Source organism: Lynx rufus, unplaced genomic scaffold, assembly GCF_022079265.1.
Source record: "Lynx rufus isolate CCGP_SWC_20201006 ecotype Redwood Valley unplaced genomic scaffold, mLynRuf1.p SCAF_24, whole genome shotgun sequence".
Classification (NCBI taxonomy): domain Eukaryota; kingdom Metazoa; phylum Chordata; class Mammalia; order Carnivora; family Felidae; genus Lynx; species Lynx rufus.
This window is the reverse complement of record NW_025814839.1, coordinates 21,329,274-21,350,717: the sequence shown is the minus strand read 5'-3', so window position 1 is coordinate 21,350,717 and position 21,444 is coordinate 21,329,274. Positions and strand designations below refer to the sequence as shown.

Sequence of the window (21,444 nt, the reverse complement as noted above, 5' to 3'; positions counted from 1 at the left end):
TTACTAGTCAATCACCACACGCCCTTGCGCTAGTGGGGATCATTCTCAATGCCACACTCTGGGCAGTTCCCAACTGCGGATCAGCTGACACTGGCATGAGGGAGAAACCTCATGGGCCACCCCTGCATGAGGCCAGGAGGCCCATCCGCGAGGTTAGCATCTCCTCAAGCTACACGGTGACTGGTAGAGGCATGTGGCCAACTACGTCAGTGTGACAACCACAGATAGGGAGAGGAGAGTGATGTGCTGGAGGAGCCAAGACTTTTCACTAATCATTTCTCGAAGAAACACTCACTGCACGATTTAGGGATAGAGGCAAGGGGTAGGGGGTGGAGGTGGGTGCCGGCCTGTTGGCCACTGATGTGCAAAGCATGGGCGGGTTTTAATTGAAGGGGTGTGATATTCATATGACCAAAATATATTTCCCATATATATCCGGTCTTCATCTACAAATCAGGGCTGGTAACTCCCTAAACCTTGACAGTGATGAACGTGTCCTTTGTTATGCTAATGCCCTGACTTTTGTAAAGCACCTAAGGATGGGGGTTGGTTGGCCAAGGAGCCAACCACTTGGAACTTTCAGTCCCACCCCTGACCTCTCTGGGGACTGGGGACTTGGGACAGGGACTGGAGACGCGCTGGAGATTGAGCTCAATCACCAGTGGCCGAGGACTTAATCAATCATGACCATGTAATAAAGTCTCCATAAAACCCCAAGAGGACAGTGTTTGGAGAGCTTCTGGGTTGGTGACCGTGTGGAAATTTGGGGAAAGTTGCGCCCCTGGGGCAGGCACGGGAGCCCCACACCCTTTCCCCAGACCCTGCCCCGCGCATCTCTTCCTGAGTTCTAGCCCTTCATAATAAACGAGTGAGCTGGGGAGCGAAATGTTTCGCTGAGTTCTGAGCTGTTCTAGCAAATTAATCCAGACTCAAGGAGGGGGGTCGTGGGAACCTCTGATTTATAGCCAGAGTTGGTCAGACGCACTGGTGACGGCTCGGGTTTGTGATTGGTGTCTGAAGTGGAGGGTGGTCTTGGGGGACTGAGCCCTTTACCTGCAGAATGTGATGTTGTCTCCAGGTAGATAGTGTCAGAATTGAGTCGAATTGAGTTGACTCCTGGTCGCCCTGCAGGTGTCTGAAAACAGCCTGGTGGTGTGTGGGGAGCCACCTCCCCCTCCCCCCATTGGAAACGGGTCCAGGAACCTGAAAGACTAGAACTTAAATGGGGACAATAGGGGACAGGGTTGCTGTGAATGTCACGGCTCACAGTGTACAGAGCACCCAGTACTCCCACAGTCCCGGTGAAGAAAAGCCACCTCCCCCACTGGACAGAAGGGGAGCTGACACCTTAAGAGGTTTGACAAAAGGCAGGTGGGGCCCGAGCTTGGCTGTGAGACCTCTAAGGCTGAGGTCAGCCCCCTGAAGGACGGCGTCTGCTGTGTTCACCCTGGCCAGCCTCTTGTGAACTGAAAAGTGTCCACTTCTGTAGCAGAGAACCATCTAGAAAACTCCCAGGGGATGGTGGCCGGTGATCTGAAGGATCACCTGAGAAATGGCTGAAGCCTTCAGATGAGAAGATTGGGGGCAGACCCCCACTTGTGTCACATGGAAAACCTTGTCTGTCTCTCCAGAGGACAGAACTGGGGCCAGCAGGTGGCTGTCCTGGCAAGGCAGCTCTGTGGGTGGGAAGAAAACGTGGCAGACCCCAGGGAACAGGGAGTTGAAGACCCTAGACTGTTCCAGGATGCCAGAAGGTGGGGTCTGTGGCCTCTGAGGGCTTTGTAGTTCTGGTCCCAAAGAAGAGTAAAATTAGAGCCGACCCTGAATGTTTTACTTAGTAGTGAGCTCCCCATCACTGGAAATGACCAAGAAAGGACTCCTTGACTTTCTGTCTAGGAGACTCCTTGTGAGAAGGGCTGGTCCTCTGGGAATCTCTGATGGAGGGTACACATTGCATTCTCCACCCCTGCCACCCTATTTTCTCCATTCTTCTCCATCTCGATGCCTCCCTTTTTCCTCTCTCCCTCCCTTTACACTCTTTCCTACTGCTAACATCCCTGCCCTTTATTCTCATTAGCCACCCCTCTTCTCATCTTCTAGGATAATGTGGGTTTTGCGACTGTGGCCTGAATCCTCAGCTACTTGTTAGCTGTGGGCTTCCCTTGCCCAGATGAGGGGACGGTGTCCCTGCGTTGGGCAAAGTCTCTTTTCAATACTACATGACGCTTTGGCCATCAAGCTCCAGGTCGGGGTGAGCTTGGCTGAATCATGTATGAATCATGAGAGTCCCTTTGTCCATTAGGCCTGCATTTGACAAGGGACACCTGGTGGCTCAGTCGGTTAAGTGTCTGACTCTTGGTTTCGGCTCGGGTCATGATCTCGAAGTTTCATGAGTTCGAGCCCCGAGTCAGGCTCTGCACGGACAGCACAGCCTGCTTTGGATCCTCTGTCTCCCTCTCTCTCTCCTCCCCTGCTCTCTCTCTCTCTCAAAAATAAATAAATAAACATTGAAAAATGAAAAAAAAATTTAAAAGTAGATAGCAAAGGTGCACCATTCCACCTTCCATGCCCAGGGCAGACATTAATAATCAATCAGAGCATTCTTTTCCACTGAGCCCCAGATAAAAGTTCAGAGTCCTTCCCATATATCACTCCAGGCAGAAACTAACCATCTGTCAGAGGTGATAGTGAGTTGAAACCTACTTGCCCCCCTGGCCGTATTGGCCAGGGTCTTACCAGGAGACCGCATACCCAGCTGGTCAATTGGAGAGCCTTTTGAATGAAGGAACTCTTCCGAGAGTGGGTGCAGCGTTAAGGAAACCAACAAAGCGTGCTGAAGCATCCAGAGAGGACAGTGGTGGGCTATTAGCCTTGGGCCTGATGCAAGGCACGGAAGGTTAATAGAGGAGCCTGGGGGGTAACTGCAGTCTGTCCATGGAGAGGGACCTCTCCAAGGGGCTTGTGGCCGCAGATAGAGAAACACAGCCTTTCCCCAACCTAGGGGCCAGGGAAGCAGGGCCAGCAGGGGGATAAATACTCTACCGTTTGTGGTTCCCATATGCAGGTCTCATTCCAGAGCCTTCCACTGACCAAACTCAACAGGAGGCCAGAAAGCCAGGGAACCCTGGGGGCTGCAACCCTAGTGGTCAGCACCCCAGAGGACAGAGCGGTCTAAAGATGGGAGAGGGGTGTATGAGACACAGAAAGATGAACCAAGCGTCCACTCTTCCCTCCCCCAACAGCTTCCGTAGACTTGAGGCCCTTCCCTTTGGGAAATGGCCCCAGACCTGGCTGCCTGGCAAGCAGAGCCTGAAGAGGTCGTCAAACTCAGCAAGCAGCATGGATGTTGGTAGCCTTGACCTTGTCCTTCCAGATTTGGCCAGGGCCACATCCAGCTCTTGGCCCCCTTTAAAGAATAAAGTTGCACCGACACAGCCATGCCCGTTCATTTACATATCACCCAGGGCTTCCTCAGCAATGCAAAGGCAGAGCTGAGTAGTGGAGGGAGACCCTGTGCCCTCAGTGCTTGAAGGGCTTACTATCCCATCCTTTGCAGGAAAATTTGCTGACCTCTCCTGGGTGCAGCATGCCGGGACCAGCCGCAGGAGGAGCTGCTATTTCCTCCAGGACCAAGGAGGCAGGGGAGGGACCCGCCACCAGAGCAGGAGAGGGTAGCCAGAGGAAGGGGCAGCCCGAGGGGAGGGTGCCTTCCGCTGGAGGGAGGCAGCCAACCCGTGGCCCCCAAGCAGGGAGGGCGCGGGTGCCCTCTGATCTCTGCCAGCGGGGGGATTGCCGTGACCTTGAACCCACTTGGAAGCTGGAAGGTTGTGGAAGATGTGTCTAAGGGGCAAATGGAAGGCACCCACCTCAGGGGCATCTTCCTCTCCCCACGGTCTTCTGATCCCGGCATGCCCGGCCTCCCGTGTGACCGTCAGACCAGATGTCGAGCACCCTAGCCTCGCCCTGGCTCTCACAGCGGCCAACACCTCTGCCTGCCTCCAGGCGCCTGGTGAGCTAGCTGGGGCGTAAATACACTCACCAGTCACACTGTGGGTAAGACCGATTCCAAATGGAAGTCGAAACGAAGAAGGACCCTGTGGGGACATAAGGTGTGTGGCCAGTGGAGTGAAGGGCAGGGTAATGGGGGTGATTGGGTGGAGCGGGCAGGAGGCTGTGACCGCTGGGAGGGTGGCATGGGCTGGCACGGTCAGGAAGGCAGCCTGGAGGAGGTGGCCCAATGCGCTATTGAAAGACGGAGGCTAGGAGAAAGGAACAAGAAGCTGCTGTGGGCCAGACACAGGGATGGAGAACCTGGACCCCCCCGGGTGCTATAGCGACCGTGGGCTCTGAAGTCAGACCGTCTGGGTCCATCAGGCAGCTTCACCGCTTCCTGTCTGGGAGCAAGGCACGTCCCCTCCCTCCGACACGGGGTCACTCACAGAATCTACCTTATAATCCAGTGGCTCATGACCGTAAGCGACGTGAGCGCTCGAGTTCTCAGCACCGAGCAGCGCCCAGATCTTAGTGGCACTGTCATCAACGGTCTTGCTTGCGTTGCCTCCCTTCCGGGGTCGGGGGCAGAGACCTCAGGGTGGAAGGAAGGAGGAGGGATTTAGGCAACTGGGTCATCCCCACTCCTTGCCGTGTGGCCTCGAGCGAATTTGTTAACCCCCTTGATTCTCAAGCTACGACAGACCTGGTGCCGGGACTAACACCCAACAGGTGCCAACCAAATAACAGAGCACACACAGTGCTACCCCCGGATGTACCTACTTGAGCCAACTTCCTGGGGTTCCACAACGTGCCGCCAGGACATAGGGTGCCTCTGAGCCACAACCTGGCGGCCCCAGGTTGGCCCCCACTTATCACGGCCAGTGTGAGGCTGAGATGAGAGCGGGGCACGGGTAGGAGGAGAGGGACACATCCTGGGGAGCAGGTCTCAGCTTGACGTTTTAGCTGGGTGACCCTGGGCAAGTGCCTCAACCTCTCTGAGTCACTGTCTGCTCTATGGGAGAGATGCCAACCGCCTTGTGCTGCTGTGGGGGTGAAAGCGATAACAGCTCTTAAGATAAAGAAATTCCAGGTCCGGCAGGAATTTAAGGGGGGGCTGGGGGGCAGTGGATGCTGGGTTCCGCAGGCCGGCTTTGACCCGTGGAGTCAAATAAAAATGAAAATATGATCGACAGCAGTTACTGGGGATCGGGCATGTGCGTGGTGTGGGCGTGGCTTATTTTACCGCTGAGAAAACAGGCTCAGAGAATTTCCTGGGGTCCCGCCGTGTGATGGTGGTGGCAGAGCCATGATATCATGCCGCCCGCCCTCCCCTCCCCTCCCCTGCCCCGTGGATGCCGACAGCACAGGGGGGATGTCAGGAGTCCCTGCCACAGGCTTGCTTGCCGAGGGCCCGCTCCGTCCCTCGTGCGCTTTACTCCTGATCGTTACCCACCCCTGCATTCAGTCACTCATTCAACACACATTCACGGAGAGCTAAGCGCGTGCCAGGCACTGTTCTAGGCACTGGGGCTACATAAGGGGACAGAACACACGGAGCTTCAGGCCCTCATAGGACCATGTTCTGCAGGGTGAGTCAGAAGCTAAACAAAAAATACACAGCATGATGGACAGTGATAGCAGTAAATGCTGTGGGAAAGAAAGAACGGGATAAAATGATGGGTGGTGCCAGGATGCGGGGGTGGGGGGTGGCTATGCCTCCATTTAAATAGGGAAGGGAGGCTCATTGATGAGGTGATGCTGAGCAACGGCTTGAAGGAGGTGATGGTGTGAGCCATGCAGAGGGACAAGCATTTGAAGCAGAGGGAACAGAATGTGCAAAGGCCCTGAGGCGGGAATCTGCGCAGAAGGTGCCTCCAGAAAGTCAGTGTGCCTGGAAAGGAGGAGCGAGCAGGAAAGGCTTTAGGGCAGATGGTTGTGAGGGCCACGTAGGCGTCTCTAAAGACTTGGGAACTTGTGTTTTGAGACGGGGAAGTCACCAGAGTCCTGGCCGCTGTGTCAGGGCTGGACATTTGGGGAGGTGAGAGGGAAAGCCTTAAGGGCCCTGTGGGGCCACTCAGATCCAACGTGTGTTCAGGAAAAACTGTTTCAAGCTGTCCCTGGCTTTGGGGATCACCTTTCCCTTCACCAGCCTCTCCCACCCCTAAGGGGGAGACTCAAGATGTTAATACTGAATTCTGAGCATCTGGGGCCTCCTCATGGGCTTAAAACAGAAGCTGATGAGGCAGGTGTGAGTTTTAGACCTGGAAGGGAACGTGGTGATAAGAACACTTACTTAAATTAAGGCTTGACAAAGCCTTCCCAGGAGCACTGGCTCCTGGCCCTGGGTCACTGGGACTGGCCTGATGCCTCCGAGGGGCAGGACGTGGAGAGTGATGGCTTTCTCACTGTCCCCCTATGCTGTGGGCCTCTGGGCAGGCCAGCAGCCCCGGCTGAGGACAGCCCATACTGACAGCCAGGATTCTCCCTGGAGCCTTGAAGCCGAGGGTGATCCTTGGGAAGCCGCCACTGGCCTGGCCAGGCCTCGGCTGGATGGGTAACCGGCGGTTGGTGGGGGGGGGGGGTGGTGGCCAGGCTACCTCACGTCAGGCCTATTCATAACCTGGGCTCTGCTTCCCAGGCGCATAGAAGAGTGGAGTCTGGCTATGAGTCACTCGGGGGCCTCCCCAGGGTCTCCCCTCCCTGTCCCCTGCCCCTCTCCCCAGAGATCTGATCTTATGCCCATTCTCCACCCCATCGGTCTCTCATGCGCCTTTGCAAGCTGGAGAGGCCACGCTGTGAGGAACTTTCTTCTCAAGGCAAAGACTTGGCTGTCTGCCCTGGGACATGTTTCCGGGGTCTCCCTGTGGGCTCATGACCTCATCAGAGCTGCAAGGTCCCTTCTTGGATCTTTGGATCTCGAGATTTCCTTTTAGCCAGGCCCCACAGGGGCTCTGGGGTCTCATCCAGGGATGTGCTGGTAAACGTTTAATGGCCAGCTCCCGGAACAAAAGCCCTGATCTGACGCATTTGCCCATTTCTGGGGTGTAAATACTCCCATAGCCAATTTCAAGCCCTTCAGGTGACGTCACGGAACACAGAGCTGGAAAGAGGTGGCCACGGGGGGCCCCTGTGAGATGATGGGAGCCAGTTTCAACCCAGCCCGGTCCGCCTCACTGGCTTCCAGGACGTACAGCATCTTGACAGACAGCTGTCTGTGTGACACGCGGGGTCACCTTGAACTCTGTGCGAACCATCTTCTTATGGACAAGTCACTGAAAGAGGCTTCCCACAGACCGACCATGAACACTCTGGCTTTCAATGGTGATGGCGGTTCTGACAGCTGGGAAGGGGGGCATCTTCCAGAAGGGACTGGGAGGGAGGGGCGGTGGGGGGGGGGACACTGCTCCGAGGGCAACGCCCGGCACAGACGTGCCGAAAGTCGGAGGGAGGAGAAGACGCCCACTCCTTCACTCCTGACCACTTCCTTTAAGACCTTGGTGTACTTCCTTCCACTCTTGGCTTTCTGTGGAGCGTTTTGGGTTTTGCCCCTTTGGGAGAGTTTAGTGCGTGCAATGCTGAGCTCTGCCTTCTAATCTCTACGAGGGAACACAGACACCTTCCAGTATCACCGTGTTATGGAGCACGCGTCCCGATCGAGCCTCACACACTGCGGGTGGCCCACGGGGGACGGTGCAGCCACTTGGGAAGACAGCCTGGCCGGGGCTTAAACAGTCAAACAAAGCGTCACCCTGTAGGCTTAGCACTGCGACCCTCAGGGATCTACCCAAGAGAAATGGAAACGTAGGTGCGCGATGATTTACGTGGCTGTTCAGAGCAGCGCCATTCATCCCGACCCCATAAACGAGAGGTGATCCATGGGTACAAGAAAGCGCCAGTTAGCTCGTCTGCACAACAGTGCGGACGAACCTCGAAGACATTGTGCAGAGCGAAAGAAGCACAAAGGACCGCATGTGCTAGGGTTCCATTTATAGAAATGTCCAGAAAAGGCAATCTATTTAGCCATAGACTGAGACGCAGTGGTGGCCCGGGGCTGAGGGTGCACACAGCTAGTGGCTGCAAATGGCCTTTTTCTTCTTTTTAAAGTTTACTTATTTTGAGAGAGAGACAGAGAGAGTGAGCAGGGGAGGGATAGAGAGAGAGGGAGACAGAGAGAGAGAATCCCAAGCAGGCTCTGCATGGTCAGGACAGAGCCTGGCATGGGGCTTGAACTCACGAACCGTGAGATCACGACCTGAGCGGAAACCAAGAGTCGGACGCCGACTGAGCCGCCCAGGCACCCTGCAGCGGGTCTTGGAAGGGTCTTTTGGGGGTGATGGGACTGAGGTTCTGGTGGCAAAACTCTAAAACTTTTCAGAGATCATCACTGCATGTTTACAAATGGGCGAGTCTTCCGTCTAGCATAGAAGTGATGCCTCAGTGAAGCAGTTTCTAAAATGCTTCCTACGTACCCTTCTCAATGGATTCATGGCATATTCCTTCAAGTCAGACGGGCTCTAGTTTATTTGACCTCCTCTAGTTCCTGGCCACACGGGCTGTGTCTCTGGGGTTGGGGGCTACCAGCCCCCCAGTGATGAACTTCTCTGCTTTAGAATCACTTGCTCGAGCTTGTTATCCAGAAGGGGCCTTGCTAGGTCAAAAGTCGTGAACATTTGGCAAGCCTCTCAATCAGATGCTGAATATACTAAATCGTCTCCCCCAAAGCACCAGCCCAATGAATACTTTTGGTTCCCTGTCCTTTCCTAACACGCGTGATCCAATTATGGAGCCCGCGGTGCCCTCACAAAAGAAAAACACACTATTCTATGGTGTTACAAGTCAGGAGAGGGGTTGCCCTGAGGGGGGCGGGGGGGGGAGAGTAACTTTAGACGGGGGTGTGAGGGAGGGTCAGGGGGCTGTAATGTTTTCCAGTACAGAGCCCAACGCGGGTCTCGATCTCACAAACGTAGGTCATGACCCGAGCCCAACTCAAGAGTCAGACGCTCGACTGGCTGAGCCCCCCAGGCTCGCCTTTCATTCTTTTTTTTTTTTAAGTTTATTTATTTATTTTGATTTTTTTTTTATTTGAGGGAGAGAGAGAGAGAGGGAGGGAGTGTGTATGAGCCGAGAGGAGGGAGCAGAGGGAATCTTAAGCAGCCTCCGCTCTCAGTGCTCAGCACAGAGCCCGACGCGGGTCTCCATCCTGCAACCCTGGGATAGTGACCTGAGCCGAAATCAAGAGTTGGGCGTTGGGCCGACTGAGCCGCTCGGGTGTCCCTGTTTTGTTTATTTTTGAATTGAGACAGGATTGACATCCAGCGAGTGAATTGTACAGCTGGCTGAATTCTTTCATACGACGCACTCGTGTGGCCCCCTCCCGGGTCAAGATACAGAAGAGTTCCATCACCCCAGGAAGTTCCCTCGTGCCCCTTTCCAGCCAAAAGCTAACAGGTCCTCCGACCTTCATCGCTATAGATTAGATGTGCTTGTCCTCGAACTTGTAACAAATAAAATAAGATGTTTTAATCTTCATCAGGGTGCTGGTTAAACAGGTCTATTCTTTAGGGGAGAATAGCCGCTTAGCTGTATTGCTTAGGTCCTCTTCTGATATATGTTATGTCCCAATGACAAGTTAAAGTGCGGGGTTAAGGGTAAAGGATCTGGGGGGCGCTGTCCACCCCATGGCCAGGGGCCTCCATGCTGGTCGTGGTCCTTCCAGTGGGCCGTGCCCAGCCACGTGACCTTGGTTCTTGGCGTCGGCGGGGGCGGGAGCAGGGCTGTGTCCAAGAGCTAACCTGTATCTCTCTTCTCTCCACCCCTCCCCGTGTCTCCGTGTGTCAGTCTTGTGTCTGTTCACCTCACGTGCCCTGTGCGTCCATAAAGCCACATTTCGTGCTGTCTGCAGAGAGCCCCGCATCATCTCATCTCAGCCTTGACACTGTCTCAGCATGGCCATCTCATCACGCCTCGCCCTGTGGGAGCAGAAGGAAAGTAACACTCAGGGCCCAGGCTGGATCCTCAGGGCCGACTTGACCCTCGGAGGGCAAGTCAACGTGGGTGGCCCAGGCTGCTCCCTGTGGTGTATCCAGTCCCACCTTCCATTTCCCCTGAGCTGGCTCGGTTAGCCGCGGCCCCCCTAACCCAGTCCATGAACTCCTTGAACTCCTCCCATGACTGCCGGGTCTTTTCCTGTTCCTCAGTAGGCCGCGGGGGGAATGAGGGTAGACCAGCTGTCCCGTCTGGATCGTCACGGCAGTTCCGATGAGTGCTGGGACAGAGGCAGAGCTCTTGGCTGCCAGACTTGTGCCGTGGGGATGGCTTTCTGGGGTCCCTGCCTCCTGTCACCATGGAGAACTGGAATCAGGCCCTTCTTCCGAGTTATTCATTTCCCTTTTGTTGTTTCCCACGAGATACCGCGAAGGGCTGTCTCTTTCTCTGATGCCTGCCATCTCCTTTACCCCGCATCCCACCATTCATCCCCTTTACCCCACCATCCCCCATTCATCAAATCGTGCATGATTTGATGAATTGGAAGGCTGAGGGGTGGGGTGGTCGAGAAGCTTCTCCCCGGCTGCCTCCTGGTTGCCTTTGCCCCTCCCACACTGATCTGGTTTATCGCACGAGGATGGCATCTGCTGAGCGGGCCTTAAGACTCCCCTCTCTCTCATGACATGGCTTCAGCCTCCATCGAGAGAGAGAGGCGTGGGGTCAACCAGCCCCTCAACTTCCCTGCTTCTCTCTCTCCGGACGGAGGTCTGCACCAACTTACCTTATCCCCTGGCCTCCGCTTTGTCTCCTCGTCTTTCCTACCTCCTTTGGATTCCCCTTTACTCAGCCGGGCTGGGGTGATCAGGTCCTTGCCAGCCACCCACCGAGGACCTTGATAAGGAGCTTATTTAAACCAGGGTATAGCTCTGCCACAGAAAGCGCTATACGTGTTCACTCCCCTCCGTGAGCAGTCACGGTGATGCCGGTTAAAGATGTACACCCCGGTCGGCCAGAGCGGGTGGCCTTGCGTCAGTCCCCAAGGTCGCTGCGGTCCGCAGAGGAGTCTCCGCTGCCCCCTGACCCCAGCCGGCTCGGGTCTAGGCTCTGCTTCTGGTGTAGAATGCCAGCATCCAGCCCCTGGCGGCCCGGGTCCTGGTTTAAGGGCCATCAGGAAGCCACAGCCCTGGGTCAGTGGAGTGGGCTGTAGCCAGAGGGTTGGATTTTTACAGAAACCCCCCAGAGCCCCGCCGAACCTCATCCGCTTTGCCACGGCCGCTCACGCATGCGCTTGAGTCATGTATGTCCTCCCTGGGGTCCCCTCCCCCAGGTTCCACTGCGAGCATCTTAAAGGGCCACTTGCTTCCACTGGTTCACTCACGGAGCTGTCTCCTTCTTTGCTTCTGCAAAACAGATTCGGGAGGAGGACAAGAGCCCTCCACCTTCCTCGCCCCCTCCCCTGTTCTCTGTCATCCCAGGAGGCTTCATTAGGCAACTGGTCCGGGAGACTGAGAAAGAGTCCAAGGAAGCAAGACTGAGGAAACAGGCAGCGCTTGGCTCTCCTGAACAAGAGGTAAGTGGTCCCACGGGAAGGGGGACGAGGTGCCTGTCGATACCCATTGTCCTGTCCTATGAGACTCCCCAGCCACTTGTCATCCTGCCTTTATTCCTGTTCTCCCCGCTTTGAGGAACGTCCTTTCTTCCGTTGATCGATGGAACTCTTATGCATCCTTCAAAACCCAGCTCAAATGGGACCTCTCTGGAACATCCCCGGAAAGCTCTCCCGTTGCCCTCTTTCCTCCGATCCCCCAGCACCCTCTGTGTTTGTCTTCACTGTGGTCGGCATAGTTAAATACTTGATCGTGGGGCTTAGACTAGCAGTTCCTTAAGCGCAATAGTTCTCTCTCTCCGTCCACTCTGTATTGAGCACCTCTCGTAGAACTTGGCCCATAGCGAGTCCTCAGCAAATGTTTGTTTAATGAACGAATGAAGGATATCGGCTGATGTACGATGGTGGGGATTGTTTTACCCCTCTTTTTGCAGAAAGGGAAACCTAGATGTTACCTAAGGATGTGTAGTCCGCTTACTTTAAGTGGGAAAGATATCCAGTTACTGGCTATAGGTGTACCGGTTGTCAAAATCCTGAAACCTCTCCACACCGTGTGGCAAACGGCCCCGGCCCCGGCCAACCCCCGCTCCGGTGCCCTCCAGCTTCCCCTCCCCTGAGTGCCTTGGAATGGCCACATGCCAATAATCAAAGGGTTAGTGCTTGGCCCAGGAAGGGACCTCAGTCCCTCGGTCCAGCTGACATTCTTTCTGATTGGTTGGTGTCCACTAAATGCCTTCGTTATTCTGAATACCTCTGCTGGATTGAAGCAGTCACCGGACACGATGCAGCCCCTGTGCCTTAAGACCTTGCGGAGTTATCCCCGATGGCGGCCAGCTCTGCCTCCCTCCTTGTCCCCAGCCGCTCAGCCAGGGACCCCGGGCAGGATGGACGAGGCTGGACGCCAGGCAGGTGGGCTTGGAGTGCGCCGTGGGCGGATCGCTGTCAGGCAGACAGGCCATGGCCTCGGGTCTCTCTGGCGCCCCCTTGAGGTGGGGCGAATACCGCAGGGGTTGGGCTGAGAGATCTGGTTGCCTCCCGGTCGGGAGTTGGCTCCAGTCCAGTGACAACCTCAGCTCCACCTCCCACCCCCCTTCAGCTGTTGTTTGCCTGTCCGGTCCCCCACGTGCCCGCACCTGTCCAACTACGATGACTTTGCTGCCTCAAAGAAGTTCTCTGGCAGCTGAACGGCAGCAGCTGTTGAGCACATCCCCGCCACGTCTTTGTGGGGGAGGATGACAGGGAGGACGGGCTCGGCCCCCACCCCTCCCTGACCCAGGCATAAGCGAGGGCCAAAGTCAACCTCCGTAGGCTGTTGTTGGATCACGATGCAAAGTGACTGGAGGCCGTTCATCACTAGACAAGGTTCACTCTGCGGCTCGTGGGCTCCGTTGATCCCCGCCCCCCCCCCACGGCAATGGGGTGGATCAGATGATACCCACTTAGCAGAGGTGGAGACTGAGGTTCAGAGGGGTCGAGCAACTTGCTCAAGGTCATGAGACCAGATAGCGGCGGAGCGAGGGCAAGAGTCTGTGTGCTCACTGTGCTGGCGAGCTGCCTGGGGAAGGGCTAGTCTGGGGAGCAAGGTGGCCGATGTGGCCACAGAGGCCTGGGAAGGAAAATGTTCCATGAGGCCGCAGGCCGTGCTGGCATCACCGCGCACAAGAAGCAGAGCCGAGCATAGGATGGGGACAAACTGTCGCCCCAGGGCCTAGGCAGAGCCTCAGAGCCAAGATGCAGGATGGACAGGCCTCAGAGCACAACAGGTGTCTGGACCTTGGGCCAAGATGTTCCTGGGGCTGCAGCACAGCAGCCCCGGGACATGTTTCTGCGACACAGCAAGCCCTGGCTGGTTCTTGCCAATTTGATTTTCTTGTCCCGATCGGTAAATAACCAGACTCTTTCTCCTTACCCCAGCACAACTGCTTTATTTGGCCCCCATCTAATCCTTGCACGGAGCCGTTAGACTCCGCCACCAGTTTGCAGGGATGTAAAACGAGGCTCAGAGAGGCGGCTTGGATTTCCAAAGGCCCCTGAACCAGTGAGAGACAGGAAGAGGCTGTAATCACACGGGGCAGAAAGAGACCCACGTCAAATGTCGGGAGAGCTGGGTTCTCGCTCTGGCCCCACCCCTCTGTGTGGTCCAGGCCAAAGCCTTTCCCCTCTTTTGGCCTCAGCTTGCCCATCTGTAAAATGGATGCGCTGTGAGTTTCCTCTTGGCCCCAGTGATTCTACAGGCACCTCCTCCCCGTATACTGAGAAGGCTTCAGAGCGGACTGAGGGCTTTGGTGACTGAGAAAATCCAAAGGATTTGGGTGAGGGAGGGTAGGGCCGGTTACCTCGTTTGGCTCAAATTCATGTCACTGTTTCTGCTATGGTGGTTTGGTTAGAAAATAAGGCACTGACTCACTTTTTAAAATGGTATAGACAGTGGAGAGATGTGCTAAGTGCAGCCAATCCTCTTTCCAAGGCTGTGTCCTGCCTGGCCCCGAGAAGGTCAGACTGAGCCACTAGGCCATGGGCACCGGAGCAGGTTTTCTCAGTCCTAGCTACACTCTGGAATCACTGGGGCAGCCACAGCCCAGGCCAACTCCATCTGACTGTCTGCGATTGGGGCCAAAGCATCGTTCTTCTTCTTCTTCTTCTTCTTCTGATAGAACCTGAGGAGTGGGAGGAGACAGAGGGAGAGAGGAAAAATCACAAGCAGAGAGAATCTCAGTGCAGAGCCTGACTCCACAACCCTGGGGGTCATGACGTGAGCCGAAATCGAGAGTCAGATGCTCAACTGACTAAGCCACCTAGGCACCCCAGAATCACTGTTTTCTTAAAGCTCCCAGGAGAGTCTAGGGGCGCCTGGGTGGCTCAGTTGGTGAAACGTCTGACTTTGGCTCAGGTCATGATCTCGCGGTCTATGAGTTCAAGCCCCGCATCGGGCTCTGTGCTGACAGCTCAGAGCCTGGACCCTGCTCTGGATTCTGTGTCTCCTTCTCTCTCTGCCCCTCCCCTGCTTGCACTCTGTCTCTCCCTGCCTCTCAAAAATAAATAAATGTAAAAAAAAAAAAAAAGAAAAAGAAAAAGAAAAAAGCTCCCAGGAGATTCTAGTGAGTCCTGGGGACAAGTAAGGCTGTGACTATGCTTCAATTAAGGGCACTGACTTTAGACTCCCAGAGGCCTGTATGACTTTCCATTCCAGCTTTGTCTCTCGGGCCACCTGATAGCCTTGTGTTCACTTCTTTACCTGTAGAATGGGGGCGGAGTTCAGAACCTACTTCGGTGGGTTCTTACGAGGGTTAAGTAGGGTGTGATGGCCCTGTAGGACCCACTGCAAAGTGATCTGTGCATGATGGTTGTTATCATTACCATCAGCAGCATCATCGTGACAAAGCCGTGGAGACCGTGCCCTTGAGGCCTCCACCACCTGAAACAGGGCAGAGACACAAGTCAAAGCCAGACTGGGGTGCAGAATGTGGTCGTTGCTGCTGACGGTGCACCCGCACGGTGCCCTGGGACCTCAGGGGTGCGTGAGACAGGTTCTGAGCGAGGCCTGCAGGCACAGATTTGCAGAGGGGTGGCATTTGAGCTGGGTGTAGAAAGATGAGTACAACATCGACAAGTGAAGAGGGGGAAAGAACATTCCGGGCAGCGAGCTGATGTGAACAGAAGCATGGAAGCAGAGAAGCATCAGATGTGGTAAGAGATGCCCCTGCGTGGCTCAGGCATGGGGACACACGGGGACTATGAGGCCAGAATGGAGGGCGGTGACTCCTCATCGAGGGCCTTGAATGGCAGGTGATGGCAGGGAATGACTTTCCCACAGGCTGGGGGCCACTGCCAAAACCTTTTGATCAGGTTTCAAATGACTGTGGCAGCAGATTCAAAGGCCACCAGTTCGGGGACTGTGACCGTGGCCCAGATGAACGCAGACCCGGTCTTGGGAAGGGAGACAAAAGTGTGACGCCGGGCAGGTGGAATCGACATGATCTGGGGGCTGGTTTGGGTGCAAGAGGAAGGTGAGAAACTGAGTCCTGGGCCCAGGTGTGTGGGGAGGAGGCCAACATGGTCCCAGACGCAGAACCCAGACCTGGGCAGGTGGTGAAGCCAGGCATCAGGATGGACCTCCCACCTGCACCCTCCAGCTCCCTTTCTGTAGAGGCAGCGGCCCAGGTGGCCCTGTGAGCAGTTCAGGCCACAGCCAGGCTGGTTTGAGGACAAGACTCGGGGTGGGGCTGACGCCACAAGGCAGCAGAAGAGCCTGGGAGAGGAGCCTGCAGGGGGCGTCGGAGATCAGATGTCCAGGCCAGGCGAGGGGGTGGGGTGGGGGGTAGGTGGGCTGGGAGGACTTCGGCCGGGAGTAGGGGTGGGGGGAGGACCGCCGAGGGGGGCAGGGTCCGGGGAGGACCGTGGGGGACATGCCAGGGCTCTCACCTGGCATGGGGAGTGCATCCGGACGGCAAAAGTCGCAACAACCCCGTTCAGCTCTCTGCCACTTCCAAAGTGCTTTTCCACATCTCACTCCACCAAAACTCTGGATGGTCAGGTGACCCTGGCCTTGCATGGAGGGAAAACCGAGGCTCAGAGAGGTTAGGTGGTGTCGTTCACCGTCACCCAGCTGGAAAGCGTCCCAGCCAAGACTAGAACGGGTCCTCTGCTCTAGTCCCCAAGCCCCCTTCCCTCTCCTTGGCCCAGCAGGAAGACTCAAGGCAGAAATAATAGTAATAATAGCAGTGACACAGCAAAAGTACCAATGACAGCAGAGGGAGCTACTGTTACCAAGGATGAATTCTGCACTGGGCTCAGTTTCTGTGCATTATCACGAACCCTAACGCTCGCCCTGTGACGTAGGCCATTATGAAACTCATTTTATTGTTTTTTTTCTTAAACATTTTTCTAACATTTATTTATTTTTGAGACAGAGAGAGACAGAGCTGGAACGGGGGAGGGTCAGAGAGAGAGGGAGACACAGAATCTGAAACAGGCTCCAGGTTCCGAGCTGTCAGCACAGAGCCCGACGCGGGGCTCGAACTCACATACCACGAGATGGTGACCTGAGCCGAAGTAGGACGCTTAACTGACTGAGCCACCCAGGTGCCCCGAAACTCATTTTATTGTTAAGGAAATAGGCTCAGAGAGGGGAAGCCATTTACCCAAGGCCACACAGCTGGCGAATGGCAGAGTGAGAAGCTGAACTTGGGTCTGTCGGGCTCCAAAGTCGACTCTCTTTCCACTCCTTCGCTTGGTTTTGAGGTGCTGGGCCAAGGTCCAGGGTGTTGGGGTTCAGTTCACTGCCTGGCACAGGGCCTGTCCAGTCCTGTGTCCCGTCGGTGCCTGGGGGTCTCTGGATGGTTGAATGGCCGGGTGCATGAGTGAGTGAGTGACTGAGTGACAAGGCTGTCTGGTCAGCGAGCAGCTAAGTGTGGCTGTGGCCTCTCTCCTAGACCCCAGAAACTTCTGCTGGCCAACCCAAGGGCAAGTCCAACAGTGGCACCAAATCTGGAAACCAGCAAATCCCCCAAGGCAGCCAGTCAGGCTCTCCGCAAAACTCAAACATTCCGGGCAAGGAGAGCCAGGAGGCCGGCCCCACAGACCCCGTGCTGATGACCAGCATCAATGGTGAGAAGCCCCAGGAGCCGGGCCCCAGTGGGACCCCAGCCAGAAAACCCCTGCCCTTCAAGAGAGGTGTGAGGAGGGGTGACGTGCTGCTGATGGTGGCCAAGCTGGACCCGGACTCAGCCAAGCCGGAGCAGAGGACCCAGCCCCATGACGCCCCCACCTGTAAGACCCCACCCCCAGCCACAGACCCTGGAGGGGAACAGAAGGGGGGGACTCCAGGGACTCATGGCACTAAGGACACAGCCCCGAAGGCTGAGAAGACCCAGACCGAGGGCGTTGTGGACCCAGGAACGCAAGGCGTGGTGGGGAAAGGGGGCAGGGACCCCCAGACCAAAGGGCTGAAAGGGGGTGAACTCCAGGGCAGAGAGGGGCCAGGCGAAGGGGGACGGTCAGCTACAGCAGAGAAGGGGGCAGGGGACCCCCCAAACAAGATGGCAAAGGGGAACCTCTCCAAGGATTCGGGGGGCAATGGCAAGCCCGCTGGGGCCCAGATCCAGGTGAGAAAGTGGGGAGTCTCCCTGGGCAGCAGGAGCAAATGGGATGGTCCCCGGAGTAGGAAGGATAAAGAAGGTTCGCTGCTGAGTAAGGCAGAGAAGACAGAGGAGCCTCAGGTCAAGGCAGAGAAGATGAGCAAGGTTCAGGGGAAGCCCGGGAAGGTGGGGGGAGCTCCCGGAGGGGTGGAGAAAGCAGGCCAGCCTCTGAGAAGGACAGAGAAGGCAGGGGAGCCCCAGGGCAAGGTAGGAGAGGAAGGGCGGCCTCAGAGTGAGCCCGGGGAGGCAGGTAGAGCCGGGGGGGAGAGAGAGAAGGGCTGTGAAACCCCCAAGGAGGTGGGTGCATGCAGGGAGAACCCAGCGGCGGCTGGGAAGGAGGGCCGGCCAGAGAGCAGAGGACAGAATGCCCGGGAGCCCCGTGCGGGAGTGGATGACGCGACAGAGACCCTGGAGACGGAGCTGGAAAGGGCTGGACCACCTGCTCTGGAGGGCCATGCAGACAGTCCTCAGGATCGGAAGGAGGGTGAAGAGGGGCCGGCCCTGCCGGAGGGGAGCAAAGGAGGACAGAGCAGAGACTTGGATCAGGTGAGGGGCTCCAGCCCCCGGAGTGGGGGAGGGGCAGGAGGGAGCCTTCCGAGGTGGGGGGGATGGGCAAGAGTTGCCCCTGGGGGCATCCTCCTTGATGCGTAAGGATCTTGGGGCCCCCACTGCACCTATTCCGGGGTAAGAGTCTCCACGGCATGACGGAGGTCCCAAGACGGAGATGTCCTGTCATGGCTGAGCTTACTCACAGAGTTCTCAAACTCGGGGCTGCGTAAATAGCAGATTGCTCAGAATGCAGATTCCCTGGCCCCGCCTTAGGGGTTCCACTCCAGGGGCCAGGGGTGGGGCCGAGGCATCTGCCTGTAAATAATTGCCACCCCACTTGCCCTCCCTTGGGGGAGATTCTGACTTCAGTGGGCCCAGATCACACTGTGAGAAACTCCCATGTGAAGGGTTCACCTCGGACAAGGGGATGGGGTGGGGGTGGTGGGGGCGGAGGGACGGCAGCGTCCCCTTGGTCACCTGATTCATGTGATCTTTGTTCTCAGGCTCCTGAGGACAGATGGTACGAGGCAGAGAAAGTGTGGCTGGTTCAGAAGGATGGATTTACCCTTGGTAATTAGGGGTGTTAGCCCATCTGGGAGGGTCTAAGTCTTTTCTTCCTGCGCCCCCTCTGTTGCTGGCCGTATTTGCCAGATCAGAGTCTGGGGGGAAGGGTGAGGGGCATGCCGCGTCCATGGGGCACGTGGGTGGCTCATTTGGTTAAACGTCCGACTTTGGCTCAAATCACGATCTCACGGTGCATGGGTTCGAGCCCCACATTGGACTCTGTTCTGACAGCTCAGCTTCGGATTCTGGGTCTCTCTCTCTCTCTCTCTTTTTCTCTCGGGGCTGTCATCAGCAACTGTCCTGAAGCCGGATGAGGGAACAGCCGACCTGCCGGCAGGAAGGGTGCGAGTTTGCATCGATGCTGACAAAACCGTGACTGAGGTGGACGAGGAGTGTGTTCATAGGGTGAGCCCTCCGTCTCTCTCCCCGCCTGCCCCGCACCGTCTTTCCCCACCCCTGCAAGAGACTTCCTTGCACTTGACTGCACAGGCTGCTTTGGCTTGATGCCCTGGAGGGACTTGTAAGGAAGGCCATCTTGGAACTCACTGCTCTGCTGGAGGCGTATCGTCAGGAGGTCATTTCTCTCTCTCGGGGTTCTCTTGACACAGGCACATTCACAAACATGTTTGTCGTTCTGCCCGATCCAGGAACGTGACCGCTTTTCATTTTACGGACATGGCAGATCATGCCACAGGGCGGGTTTTCCTTTTCACCCTGGCTGCCAGGGAATTCAGAGCCAAATTTGCAGCTTGTCATCAACTGTAGCCGAGGTTTCGATGGACTATTGTTTGGGGTTTTATTGCGGTGGGCTTGTGTCCTTGACAAAAAGGCTGGCCCACAAGAGAGCTCAGGCTTGGCCCAAACCCCAGAGCAGTAGGCCCTAAAAACTCCTTGAGGCTGGAAAGAATGGTAGGAAGGTTTTTAGAAGGGACGTCCCAAGGAGAAGCTGCAATAATTCCTCGCTTCTGGAAGAGTTTGGGCATATTTCCAAGGGATCAGTGCACGATGGGCTGTCAGAGAAATGGGGCTGTTTGGCCATTGGCCTTCACCCTCGAGGGTCACAGAACACGTGTAGAGCTCCCTGGCAAGACCCAGAGAGGAGGCAACAGCCACTCTTGAACACCATCCTTCTCATAGTGTTTGAGAAGGCTCTCTGAATCTTGCTGTGTCTGTCTCAGGAATCTGTCCCCTCCTGGGGCAGTGAGTTCAGGAGGGAGGACCAGTGTGAAGAGACAGGTGGCAGGGGCGCCTGGGTGGCTCAGTCAGTCAAGCGTCCGACTCTTGGTTTCGGCTCAGGTCATGATCTCACGGTTCGTGAGATCGAGCCCTACGTAGGGCTCTGTGCTGACGTCATGGAGCCTGCTTGGGATTCTCTCCCTCCCTCTCTTTCTGCTCCTCCCCTCTTCTCTCTCTCTCTCTCTCTCTCCAAATAAATTAACTAAAGAGAGAGAGAGACAGAGAGAGAGAGAGAGAGAGAGAGAGGTGGTTCTCAGGCTATGCAAAGGGCAAACGAGTTTTATACGGATTTGTTTCTCTCTCTCCAGAGTCTTTGCGTTCTGTCCTGGTCTGTGGCAAATAGCTCTCCCAGAAGAGGGTCACCGGGGCTGTGTGTGTGTGTGTGTGTGTGCGCACGCGCACGCGCGTACGGGTGGTGGTGCTGGTATGGAGGCCCAGGAGGCCAGAGGACACTTTGTGTGATGCTTCACAGGCCAACCCCCCCGAGCTGGACCAGGCTGAGGACCTGGCCTCCCTGGTCAGTGTCAACGAATCAAGTGTCCTGAACACGCTTCTGCACCGCTACCGGGCTCAGTTGCCCCACACCTTCACCGGGCCGGACCTGATCGCCCTCCAGCCCCGGAGGCCCCCGGCGCCCTCTGCAGGCAAGGTGAGGGGGACCATGGGAACATGTGCTCGCCGCGGCGGGGGGGGGCGTCCCCTGTGCCTCTCAGGGGAGAGCAGGGCAGCCAAAGCCCCCTGCAAACCTGTCTGTGAGTAGCATCCTGCCAGATAAAAAAGTCTGGGGTATTGTGGGCATCGCGGGGGCATCGAGGACCACGTGATTCCCCCCTCCATCGAGGGGGACCTTGAGTCATGGATAGAAATAACAGGGGCGTTACACACAATAATAATGAGAAGATATTGAGCAAATATCATTTCTGCACCAGCTACTGCTTCTAGCACCTTACATATCATCTCAACTAATGCTCACACCCACCTGGAAAGATCGGGCCCTCTCCTAGCCCCGTTTTACAGATGAGATGTTCTGGGGCCAGCCCTTGTGTTCAGCAAGGGGGACAGCGGGGGTAAAACCCAGGCCACCAGCCTTTCTGTGCTCTGAACCCCATACTGCCTACTCGAGAGTCCCAGACACCCACATACCTCGGGAAACAGAAGCCTCCCTTCTGTTGTTTGTTTAATTTTTTTTCCCTGCCAAGTGTGGAAATGGCCAGTTGGTGTCAAGACAAAGCAAAGGAGATCTCTCAGCGCCACCTGGTGGCGGGGCCTGCAGCCACGACTGAGCCGTTTGAGCTGGATTCTCTCTTTGATCCCATTCATTGGTCCCATTGATTGAGATACTGACAAGAGGGTCTCCTCTATGCCCCGCATGGA

At 56.2% G+C, this 21,444-nt stretch overlaps 1 protein-coding gene across 1 annotated transcript in view; it reads left to right on the top strand.

The window, feature by feature from the left end:
- Positions 1-9,938: 9,938 nt before the first annotated feature.
- MYO18B (myosin XVIIIB) overlaps positions 9,939-21,444 on the top strand; it is a 240,288-nt gene continuing 228,782 nt past the window's right edge. The window contains exons 1-6 of the mRNA XM_047088398.1: positions 9,939-9,975; positions 11,388-11,548; positions 17,017-18,267; positions 18,774-18,840; positions 19,127-19,239; positions 20,543-20,719. Coding sequence (XP_046944354.1) covers positions 9,939-9,975; positions 11,388-11,548; positions 17,017-18,267; positions 18,774-18,840; positions 19,127-19,239; positions 20,543-20,719 — 1,806 coding nt within the window. The remainder of the gene's footprint in view (positions 9,976-11,387; positions 11,549-17,016; positions 18,268-18,773; positions 18,841-19,126; positions 19,240-20,542; positions 20,720-21,444) is intronic.